At 41.7% G+C, this 12032-nt stretch overlaps 1 protein-coding gene across 1 annotated transcript in view; it reads right to left on the bottom strand.

Moving 5' to 3' along the window:
• The window catches only part of CYP20A1 (cytochrome P450 family 20 subfamily A member 1), a 43712-nt gene that overhangs the window by 6676 nt on the left and 25004 nt on the right, over positions 1–12032 (bottom strand). Inside the window, exons 8-10 of the mRNA XM_082262492.1 lie at positions 5840–5894; positions 5202–5322; positions 4689–4800 (exon numbers count right to left, since the gene is read on the bottom strand). Coding sequence (XP_082118618.1) covers positions 4689–4800; positions 5202–5322; positions 5840–5894 — 288 coding nt within the window. The remainder of the gene's footprint in view (positions 1–4688; positions 4801–5201; positions 5323–5839; positions 5895–12032) is intronic.

Here is a 12032-nt window from a genome sequence, read left to right as displayed (position 1 = left end):
AACCAAACCCCCCCCCCTGCACTCAGCACACACAAGGCCTAAACACCCTTTCTTTCAGAGCCAATCATACCAACACCCTCCCCCAACCTTTAACACCCAATGCACCTAAAGCCCTCTTTGTACAACACCCACCTTTCTTTTACTACCCACTGCACATGTATTCCCTTTCTCTCACCACTCAACATGCCTGCACCCTCCCTTCTCTGAACACCCACCTCGCCTGCACTACATCTTTAATCAACACCCACTAGGCATTCACCTCCCCTTTTCACCTCATCCATGCCTACTCTCTCAGATTCTCTTAGGACCTATTACCATATCAGCCCCCCTTCTCTCACCCCCCACTGCACTGGAACCTCCCCTTTCCTCATGACCCACTGCATCTGCACCATCACACAACCATCCTACAATCCCAATCAGCACTCCCTTGCATTATCACCCAACACCTCTTCCACACTCTGGCACCCCCCCCCCACCCTTTTCCTCAATACTGCTCTCATCACCCAATACTCCTGAACGCCAACTGCCCCTGCATTGCCCTTCTCCTATTATCCAATGTGCCGGTAAAAAAAAAAAAAAAAATCAAATCCAACGCCTGCAAACACAACCCCCTCCAATCTAACCACTGCACCTGCACACTGTACCCCATGCTCCCAACATCATGCTAGCAGTCCTACCACCACCTCTCCTGAACCCCCCCCCCCCATTCAAACCGTATCATCCACCCAAAATTATCTCCCCACTCTCACATGCTCCTAGGTTTCAAACAACTAACCTGCACAACCCTGCTTTCAGCACCGTGCCTTAACGCTCCTCTAACAACTGCGCTTGAGCATGCTTGTAACTGCTCTCACTCTATGCCTGTACAAGCCACCCCTACCCCAACTACACAGCATCCGTACCACTCTAATCCTTTTCACTGACATGGTATGACATACAACTCTTACAATGACAGTACAATGATGTCGCATAATTATTATTCCTGATTTTGGTTTGGATTTACTATGAATGACCTTTGTTTGTGACCTACTCAGGCCACAGTGTATAGAACCAAAACTCCTCAAATCCAGACACCAGAGTATGGCGTTTAGTTTTTAGGGAACACAGAACGATAAAAGAAGAAAAACTGAGCAACTAAAAAAAGAGATGGAAGGTGTTAGGGAGGGGGTTGTGGTACTGTAAGTGCTGGTCCAAGCATTGGCTGTACGAGTTACCCTTAAGGCCTCATGCACACTGGATGTTTTTACAGCTACTGTTTTTGGCGTCAGATGTTTTTTTCTGTTTTTAAGCTGTAGAAACGCTCAAACTCTGATAAAAGCTGTAAAGCACCAAAAAAATGCATTTTTTCAGTTTATCAACGTTTTTGAGCAATAAGCTCTTGTGGGAGTATAGTTTTAAAAGAAAGAAAGAAAAAAAAAAAAAAAGTCAAAAAACGCTACAGCTAAAAAAACGCTACTACAAAAAAGCTACAAAACTCCTACAGCTTTCTACTGACGTTTTGATAACGTCCAGCGTGCATGAGGCCTTATGTTTATTTAATTGCCCTACTAGAATTCCAATACTTTTGAAGTTCACACTATGTTTTCACATTACATTTTGATACTGTATTGTTTCTTGTCAAATGTTCAGATATCTACATCTTTGCAACGTTCTGTTTTTGACCTTGTATTCTCTTTGGTACTTACGATAAGTGCCATCTAGTGGCTATTTAAATGTATAACTTGGCCTTTTCAAATGGTCACTTAACCACTTGACCTCAGGAAGGATTTATTCCCTTCATGACCAGGGCATTTTTGCATGGTCATGCAATATGGTACGCAAATTTAATTTCTTTTATTCACACAAATAGACCTTTCTTTTGGTGGTTAATCACCACAGGGGTTTTTATTTTTATTTAGACAAAAAAAAAAAAAAAAAACATTTTGAGGAAAAAGAACGTATTTTCAACTTTGTTACAAAACATATCCAATAAAATCGAAATTCTTCATAAATTTAGGTAAAAGCTAATTACATGGTACAGGTAGCCAAGGTACCATGTGATTGCTGGGGGCCAATCACAGCTCACAACCATAAGCAAGCTGTTCATGAAAGGAAAGCCATTCATGACAGGTCATTTACACGGTTATGTGATGGCTATGAAAAATAATGCGATCACGATACCTGGTTGACATGAACGGTAAATTGCTGTGTCCACCAGACACAGCGATCACAGGAGGAGCTAACCTAACCCAGAAGAGGCACATTTATGTGTATACTGTATATTCGTAACTGAGCCTGCAGTTGTGGCAGGGCGGCAAGTAGTTAGTGTATCTATCCCCAAATACAAAAATAGAGTATACTGCAGTTTTTTAATTTTTAGGCCCTGTTTACACCTTGCATAGTGGGAACTTGCGTACCCGCTCACAATATTGTGGGGGGGATTTTTCTGAGATTTTGCGTGTTGTGCATTTAAGCTTAATAATTGCATGCAATGCCAACTGCGGTTTCCAAACCAAGTAAAATCCTTTCTTGGATTGAGAGGTATGGACTCCAGAGAGAGAGAAAGAGATATAACTCTACTCCTGTACAAATCATTAGCAAGACCTCTCCTGGAATATGCAGTTCAGTTTTGGTCACCAATTCACAAAAAGGATATTGGGGAACTGGAAAAAATTCAGAAAAGGCGCAACCAAACTGGTCCATATAGTAAACTTGATGTTGAGTTATTCACTTTAAAAGTTATTGTAACCCCCCCCCCCCACTAAAAAATAAATCCTTATCCTATCCCTTTAGGGCAGGCGCTATATCATAGTGCTTTTGCCTAGTCAATTGTCCCTTTGTATCTTCTACAGTACCTGGTTGATTCTGCCTGGTTCTGACCACGTTTGTCATGGCTGCGGAGCCAGGACAGCTTGTTCAGCTTCCTTGTGCCTGTCTTCAGCTCCCTCTCTCCCCATCAGTACTGTAGTATTCAGTGAGTTTACAACCACTTTAAAAGGTCATCACAGAGAACCAAGGAGGCACTCTTTACCTCTGGAGGAAAATAGATGTATCCTCCAAATACGGAAAGGTTTCTTCACAGTAAAAGCTGTGAAAATGTTGAATAGACTCCCTCAAGAGCTGGTTCTGGCCAGCTCAGTAGATTGCTTTAAAAAATAATATAACTGGATGCTAACTTTTATAGGTAAAGTTGATCCAGGAAATATCAAAATCCCCTATTGTGGGATCATACAAATACCTCAATGGTGATCCCAGCATAGGAAGAAAACATTTCAGTCTCAGGGTGTGCAAGAGGACATGGGGCCACACAATGTGATTGGAGAAGCGGTTAATTCTTAAGCTGCGTAGGGGATTTTTCACTGTCAGGGTGATAAGGATGTGGAACTCTCTTCCACAATTGGTGAGCTAAACCAGGAGTATTAATATTTTTAAACTAAAAACTCTTGGACATGCATCTTAACGAACACAACTTATGGGAAATGATTATTGACAGTGACCCATACACCTACACAGGTAGAACTGGATGGACTATTGTCTTTTTTCAACCTTACCCACTATGAAACTATAAAAGGCAAAAACACATACATACCTTTTTAGAAGAGATAAAACTAGGCTTTCTTTTAGTAATATGGTCTTAAGTAAATTTTATTTTATTATGTAATCTATAGACAATAAGAAATTAGGAAAACATTGTTTTTTTTTTTTTTTTTTTTGATCAGTGTTCTTTTTAAAACGTAGTTTTACTGCAATTATACATTTTATTCTATAATTTAACTAATTTAAAATTACACTAAAATAATGTTTCAGGTACAACACATTTAAAGATAATTTGCAAATAAAAAGTGTTTTTTGTGCATTCCCTTTTTTTGGGACACCTTTGATCTACATAAGAATGAAACAGAAAGTACAACAAAACAATACATTGCTTACAATGTATTAATCCTTGAAGAATATCTGCTATTGTCATTTTACACAAAAGCAGCTGCATTTTCTGTGTAAAACAAAGCAATTACTGGCTGGCATTTTGACGGGTAATAATGAGGATGGGGTGGCAGCAGAGGGAGAGGAACGGAATGTAGAAGTTGCATCCTAAACATTTTTTTCCCATAGTACTTTTCTTTTCTTCCGGAGGACTGCGTATAGGAGGCGAGGCAGCCATTTTTGGAACCAATTAACCTACCAGCATATCTTTGGAGTGTAGGAGAAAAATTGAGTATTTAGAGGAAAGCCATGAGAGCACAGGGAGAACATGTGAACTCCATGCAGATAGTATCCTGGTCGGGCTTAGAACCAAGGACCCTAGTGCTACAAGGCTGAAGTGTCAACCTCTAAGCCACTTAATGCAGTCTCCGTTTTTTCCTTTATTCTTCAACAAGTGAATACTAGTATGCTCTGTGTCACTCTACCCCACTTTGCACCATCCATTTTAAATGCTTCTTCACCTTCCCATTTTTTTTGTATTCACCAACTGGTTACTATTTTATATGTTTAGTGCACATTTGGCTGACATGATGCCCTTCTGGTTTAGTTGCGGATTCCAGTTTCAGTTTATTTTCTTCTATCTTTAACGAAGATATACTGATATTCTGTTCATTGTACTCTCGTTTCTTATTTGTACTCAATGTTTTTTCTATATTATGTTGAATATTCTAGATTGCAAAGACTGCAAAAGGATATTTTTGCCAGAGACTTTTTGTGCTCTCACATACCTCTTTAGGAATAACATGCTGGTCTACTCTCCCTTCTAGCTCCTGTAGACGTGCAGATATTGGGGTTAGTCTTGCTGTCCTCACGGTTTCACACAATATCTGCCTGCAATAGCTGTGGCAAAAGAAGAAAAAAAAGTTACTGTAATACCCGAGAAGCTGAATAATAGGGTTTGAGATGTATTCTTGGAATGGGAAACCTGCAAGACATCAACTGGTGAGGTGGCTGTGTGCTGTAATTCTACTACTGGTAATGGTCTACAGGTTAAGGATGATGTAATTCACTGGCTACATTATTGATTTCACCATGATAAATCAAAGGAGTATAACTATTTCCTTCTACAGTAGATTTTATTTTTTTTCAAACAACCAGCGTTCCCTAAACTTTGTTTTAGGCACCTCAAATAAGTTCAGGGGCCTCAGCGGATCTCTTCAACCTAAAGATTTTGCACACCTGACATAATAGTGTGATGAACATGATGATGGAAAAAGAAAAATGGTGAAAACAAAGCCAACCTGAGCTGGTCTAATTTCTCCACTGTGATAGGACCTTTCCCAAGGACCCGGGTTACTTCCTTGTACAACTTTTCCTGAACACCTTCTGCAGTTGTTAAGAAATAAATGGCCCATATGCACACTAGAAAACAAAGTCAATGGCAGGGTAAGTATCAGTAAATGTAAAAGGTTTCTTAAAAAAAAAGAAAGAAGAAGGAGTATACTCCCATAACAGATAGCACAAGAGAAGCTGCCAGCTTTGAGGCTTGTTATGTCTGACACACTGTTTGCATCCATCCAATAGGGATGAAGCACCTCTGAAAGGTTAGAAAGCCTAATTGGCCTTTTCTCTTGTATTCACAGAAAAGCAACCGATCCAATGTGGCAGATGGTAACATGAGCCAAGTTGGACGTCAGATTTTTTATGAGTCTTGATAGGACAGTCCTAATAAGCACACACAGATATCTCTTTTTCTATGTCTTTGCACCTAGAACTAAAATTTGTGGACCCATATTCCTGACCCCTATCCATTTTAAATCACTGTAATACATGTTTCTACCCTGTTGTCCTGTAGTAGTGTTTAAAGAAAAAAATAGGAATTAATTTTTTTTAGAACTGCACAGTGATCTCAAAATTTTGCAGAAAATGTAATACTTACAATTTGCAGTTATCACACATCCTGCCAAAGAGAATATCATACTGTCTTCTAAGACCTGAAGAAAACAAATGTCAGATTTCAGGATTATTACTGTCTTCATATGCACACATGATAAGATAACCTGATAAAATAGCGAGGACTGCCTAACACTATTCAGCCAAGTGACATTTAGGCCCCTTTCACACTAGCAGACCGTTCAGATCTGCCTGTCAGTTTTTCAGGCGGATTTGAACTGATGCCCCATGTATCTCTATGGGGCAGCAGATGTCAGCGGAGACATGTCCGCTGACATCCGATCCTGTCCGTCAAATGGGGACAGATGGAAACCTTATTTTCCATCCGTCTGGCAGATCGGATCGGATGAGAATGGACAGGCGGTCCGTTCTCATCCGATTCCCCCATAGAGGAGAATAAGGATCTGATAGCTCTGTCTCTGCACACAGAGCGGAGATGGAGCTGTCATCTGCCTGCTCAGCAGGGGATCGGCGGATCGATCCCCCGCTGAGCAGAATGGCTCCGTCGACGGAACGGAGCCATGTGAAAGGGGCCTTAATGGTTTGAAGTTAATTGTTATATTTTAATTACCTTCATATATAATTAAAGTGCATTTCCACTTTTGCAGCCAAATGGTGAACGGGAATACACAAATATATAGATAAAGAGGGTTTTTTTTTTCTTAATATTTGATGGAAAATTGGAAATACACTTTAGATTGACGATTTAGAATTATTACCAGCTACAAAAAAAAAAAAAAAAATTGCAAATAAATACTTAATACTGAAGGGGGTTGGGGGGAGATTTAAAGATTATGGATTTTCAAAACAGAGAACACAGCAGCAGCTGTTTGCTTTCAGAATGATGCAATCACATTAACACTTCATAAGGAGTCATCTTAAAAAGGTAGCCAGAGGGTGTGAAATAGGTCATTGCCGCAAGTCATTTGTCTTGTATGTAAATTTTTTGCTTGAGCAATTTAGCTCTGAAAACAAGTAGGACTAGACTAATAACGGTGTAAAAAAAAAAAAAAAAAAAAAGCTATTCTTACTCGCTGGAGATATAGAAGCGTCTCATAGAAGCGTCTCTCTCTCTCCAATTTAAAAAGCTTGTAAAATGCCAAGATAAATCATTTCACAATTTGACATGACATTTAATTTGTGCTGTACAATTAAAAACAAACTGAAATCCTTAAAAAGGGGGGGGGGGGGAATTACAATACCGTGGTTGTATAAAAAATATGCAACGCTTAAAACGAATACTTTGTTGAAGCACCTTTTACTTTTATGACAGCATTCAGACTTTTGGGGTAGGATTCTAAATAATATTAAAACAATTGCACAATATAAACAAGGAACAACCTATCCTAAATAGATACCCAGCTGCTACTCAAAAATAAATAAATAAATAAATAAAATTTACACCCTGTACATAAAACGTGACTAACTATTTATGAAAGGTTAAAAAGGTTGTGAAGGCGCCCAGCTCTAATTAAAAGATGTTAAAACCTGCTGCCCTTTTAATTGTTAACTAACAATAAATAGGTAATGGGTATATGGTAAAAAGGCGCTGGTAATCTTTAAAGTGCTGTGTGTAAATACTTATAAAAATAACTTAAAATATTTTCCACAAAGTATAAAAGCTTCAATAGTGTAATATATCTTAAATAATTAATAAAGTGCAAGTGCTATCAAACTTCCGTGCAAAAAAATTAAAAAACTTTTTTTGAACCAGTGCTTACTTGTGCATCCACAAAGGATCAATAACACTGCAAAACTGGTGCATATATTAGATCAATAACTATTGTGCTCACAAAATTAGAGTGTTAAAGTGATGAAAGTGCTATATAAATAATTATATTTTAGTCCAAGTCAATTCATGCAGAAAGGTTATCAATTCAATCGCTTGGATCTTTAGTGCTTCAGGTGTAGGGGAGTGTCACTCGTTGCCTCTTACCAGATAAGGGCAGGTCGGAAGGACCCCCAACGCCTGTGATCCCTTTATTTGGGTGGATCAAACCTTTAATCGGCTCCTTTCTCCAGATTATCCTGCTCCTTACTCCTATTCGTGCGTTACTCGTACATATGAGGATACGGTCCGCATGTCTTCAGCACACACACAGATTGGTCTTTCCTCATTGAGTTCCCACCTTCGACCGGCGGACCTTCAGAGCTTCTTGCCGGCTCCTTCCCGAAAAGTGGCCTCCGGAGTGAAGTCATCGCGGCTCCGGCCACTCACAGCGCCGAACCCGGAAGAGACGCTGAGGGAACATGACCGCTCCCTCAGTAGTGTCCGGGTGACCGTGTCGGGGCTTCATTCTAAGGTAAGTATTTCATAGTGAGCTAGTATGCGATGCATACTAGCTCATTATGCCTTTGTCCTGCAGGGTTTGGTTTTTGTGAGGATACAACCACTTTAATTTCAGTATTTCAACTCAAAAAGTGAAACATATTTTATATAGAGTGATACATTTCAAGCATTTCTTTTTTTTTTTTTCCATTTTGATGATTATGGTTTACAGCAGGTGAAAGCCCACAATTCCGTATCTCAAAACTAGATTATTAAATAAGACCAATAAAAAAATAAAAAAAATAAAGGATTTTTAATACAGAAATGTTGGCTTACTGAAAAGCATGTCCATGTACAGTATAGTACGGTATAGTATGCATTAAATACTTGGTTGGGGATCTTTTTGCATGAATTACTGCATCAATGTGGCGTGGCATGGAGGCGATCAGCCTATGGCACTGCCGAGGTCTTACAGACGCACAGGTTGCTTTGATAGTGGCCTTCAGCTCGTCTGCTTTGTTGGGTCTGGCGTCTCATCTTTCTCTTGACAATACCCCACAGATTCACTATGGGGTTTGGGTCAGGCAAATTTGCTGGCCAATCAAGCACACCGATACCATGATAATTAAACCAGGTATTGGTACTTTTGCCAGTGTGGGCAGTCCTGCTGGAAAATTAAATCAGCATCTCCATAAAGCTGGTAAGCAGAGGGAAGCATGAAGTGCTCTAGAATTTCCTGGTAGAGGGCTGCGGGACTTTGGACTTGATAAAACACAGTGGACCAACACCAGCAGATGACCTGGCTCCCCAAATCATCGACTGTGGAAAATGTTGCATTTCATTTGGAAAATAAGGTCCCAGAGTCTGGAGGAAGAGTGGAGAAGCACAGAATCCAAATTGCACGAGGTCCAGTGTGAAGTTTCCACAGTCAGTGATGATTTGGGGAGCCACGTCATCTGCTGGGGTTGGTCCACTGTATTTTATTAAGTCAGCAAAGAAACCTGGGCATATTGCCTCCATGCCATGCAGCACTGATGCAGTAGTTCATGCAAAAAGGAGCCCCGACCAAGTATTGAGTGTATAACTATACTGTACATACTTTTCAGTAAGCCAACATTTCTGTATTAAAAAAACTTTTCTCTTACGTTCATTGGCGGACACAGCTCCTCATCTTCTTGACTACATGGGTTATACTGCCCCCTACAGGAGTTGGACACTAGGCAGAAAAGTACTTGGACTGCCTAAGGGGCAGTCCCAGGGGGTATACTCCCACTCTCTGCTATAGGTACTCAGTTTTTTTTTCCTGCCTAGTCAGGAGTAAGGACTTAGTTCCTTGCTGGGATCTCTGGTCCTGGCGATTTTTTTTTCCTTTTTAAATGGAATTTTTCCCTCTATTATTTTGTTCCCGATGAGAATCTCCAAAACAAATGACTCACCAGATAGCAGCAATCTGGGTCATTACATATAACACCTGAAGGTGCCCCTATCCTACATTAAATCATTGGATATGGAAGGGTTGGGAGACAAGGATTTCGGGCACTAAATTTTCATAAAATTAATTTTTATTAAACAAACACTTTAAAAACATCTAATAATACAAGCAGATGAAAAATCTACATTGAGCATAAGACCAAAAATGGTCGACAGTATGCGATACAATAATATATGAGGTACTGGACCTTCATATAGTATGAAAACAATTGTGTACAGAACAATTTGTATTATGCATAGATCCAATGTGATATACTTCAAAGCAGACAGAGCCTGCCGGCGGATACCTCGATGCTCAAGGTGCCAGTCAGCAGGGTCGGCTGAAGTTTACAGTAGATACATAGTGTACATTACTTGTGACAATTTGCTCAACATGTTTCGCCTTCTTGATGAAAGCTTCATCTGGAGCTTACTAATTGCTTTGTCTGTACATTGTATATTCTGAACTCTTTTGATAATATAACGAGGAGGACTAAGACGGTCACGGAGCTCATAAATTAGGGAACCGATATTCACATGGAGTGTAAAAACAAACACTCCTGTATGTTTGTGTCGGTCCTGCGGAATACTTTGTTTAGGTAAGGGTAATTAGACCTGCCTTGTAAGTGGCAGACACCTGTTGAGCTATACATTCATGGCGGCGGTTCCCCATCCGGGGAGGACTTTCGTGACGGAATATAGCTCAACAGGTGTCTGCCACTTACAAGGCAGGTCTAATTACCCTTACCTAAACAAAGTATTCCGCAGGACCGACACAAACATACAGGAGTGTTTGTTTTTACACTCCATGTGAATATCGGTTCCCTAATTTATGAGCTCCGTGACCGTCTCTTAGTCCTCCTCGTTATATTACGTTATATTACCCTTCCTGTTGGGATCGTTTTTCAAACTCCTGAGTCCCCCCCCCCCCCCCCCGGAGCCGCATGGGGCCATGATTTTCTTGTAGCTTTTTCAGTGGCCATGTTTGTGTAGCCTCAGTGGCCATTTTCTTGTGGTTTCCCATTGAAAATAGCGGTGGCCATGTTTTTGAAGCCGGATGGGCAGCGATTGGTGGTGGGAGCCCCTCCTCAACCTCTAGTGCTAATCCCTGGATATTTCTCTTCCTGCTCACCATATGGTGTGCAGTTAGTTCGGTGCTGTAAGGGCCTGATCGGTGGTGGTGAGTTTTTTGTGGAGTTTGCCCTCCCTCTCTCTGCTGTAGCAGCGGTAGTGCTCTGTGCTGGGCATTGAGGTGCCACCAGTGCAGTGGGGTGTCCCTTGCAGTTTGATTAACTATTTTGTGTGGGTTCCCCTCTCCAATAATGGAGTCCTTGGAGCATATTTCACTACCCGATTCCCCTCTCAGAGGCTGCCGGGCCCCCCCCCAGGCCCTCACAACTGACTGCGCAGACGGTGGTCCTGGAGTCCTTGGTGTCCAAGGTAGATACAGTCCTGAAAAAACGGGCTAGCAAAAAGTGTCCCCCCCGCCTTCAACTGCTTCCTCTGTCATCAGATCCTGAATCTGATTCAGCCACCGCGGATGCAAGTTACCCTTCTGGGTCTGCATCCACGCACCCTGCATGCTCAGATAGTGAGGAGGATTTCTCTGCTCCTCGAGCCGCGCATAAAAAAGGCGCTAGTGGATGCGCTGATTGCATTAGTGCGGGAAACCTTAAAGATGGAGGATGCGACTTGCACAGCATCGAAGGCGCGGGTCACCTTTGGCACCCACAGGTCCTCCAAGGCAGCGAAGAGGTTCCCCTTTCCCGCTTGCTTTGACAAAATTGTCACAAAACAGTGGGGGTGCCCAAAACGCAATTTTGCAATCCCGAAGCGTTTTGTAATGCGGTACCCTTATGAGGATTCCCTCCTTAAAAAATGGACAGTTCCTCCCGTAGTGGACTCCCCGGTTTCCATGTTGAATAATGCCACTGTAATTCTGGTTCAAGAGTCCCCGGTCTTAACAAATCTGATAGGAGGTCGGAGGCCTTGACCCACCATATGTTCACTGTGGCCGGTATTTACTATCGCCCTGGTGTCGCAAGCTATGACTGAGTGGGCAAAGCCTCTATGCCGGGACCTGGAACAGGAACAGCTTCCCCCTGCCTTTGCGGAGCTGGCAGATCAAATGGTCCAAGGGCTACAGTTTGTCTGACGCCTCTTTGGATGTGGCCCCCCTGATTTCTAGACTATCTTAGCAGTGGTCCTGCGGCGTACTATCTGGCTGAAATGCTGGTCTGCGGACCAGGCTTCTAGTGAAGGCCTTATCTGAGCTTCCATTTGCGGGGGGGGGGGGGGGAACTACCTGTTTGGAGCTCCCTTGGATGACATCATCAAAGGCCTCACGGGGGAAAGATTACTCTTCTTTCACAGGCTTTGATGGGTAAGGTGCCTTGTCGCAGATGGAGGCCTTTCTTTTCGGCTCACAAGCGGCCGTTTC

The sequence above is a fragment of the Pelophylax lessonae genome, assembly GCF_965119305.1.
Source record: "Pelophylax lessonae genome assembly, chromosome: 6".
Classification (NCBI taxonomy): Eukaryota; Metazoa; Chordata; class Amphibia; order Anura; family Ranidae; genus Pelophylax; species Pelophylax lessonae.
The sequence above is the reverse complement of the archived record's forward strand: the minus strand, read 5'-3'. Positions and strand labels throughout refer to the sequence as shown.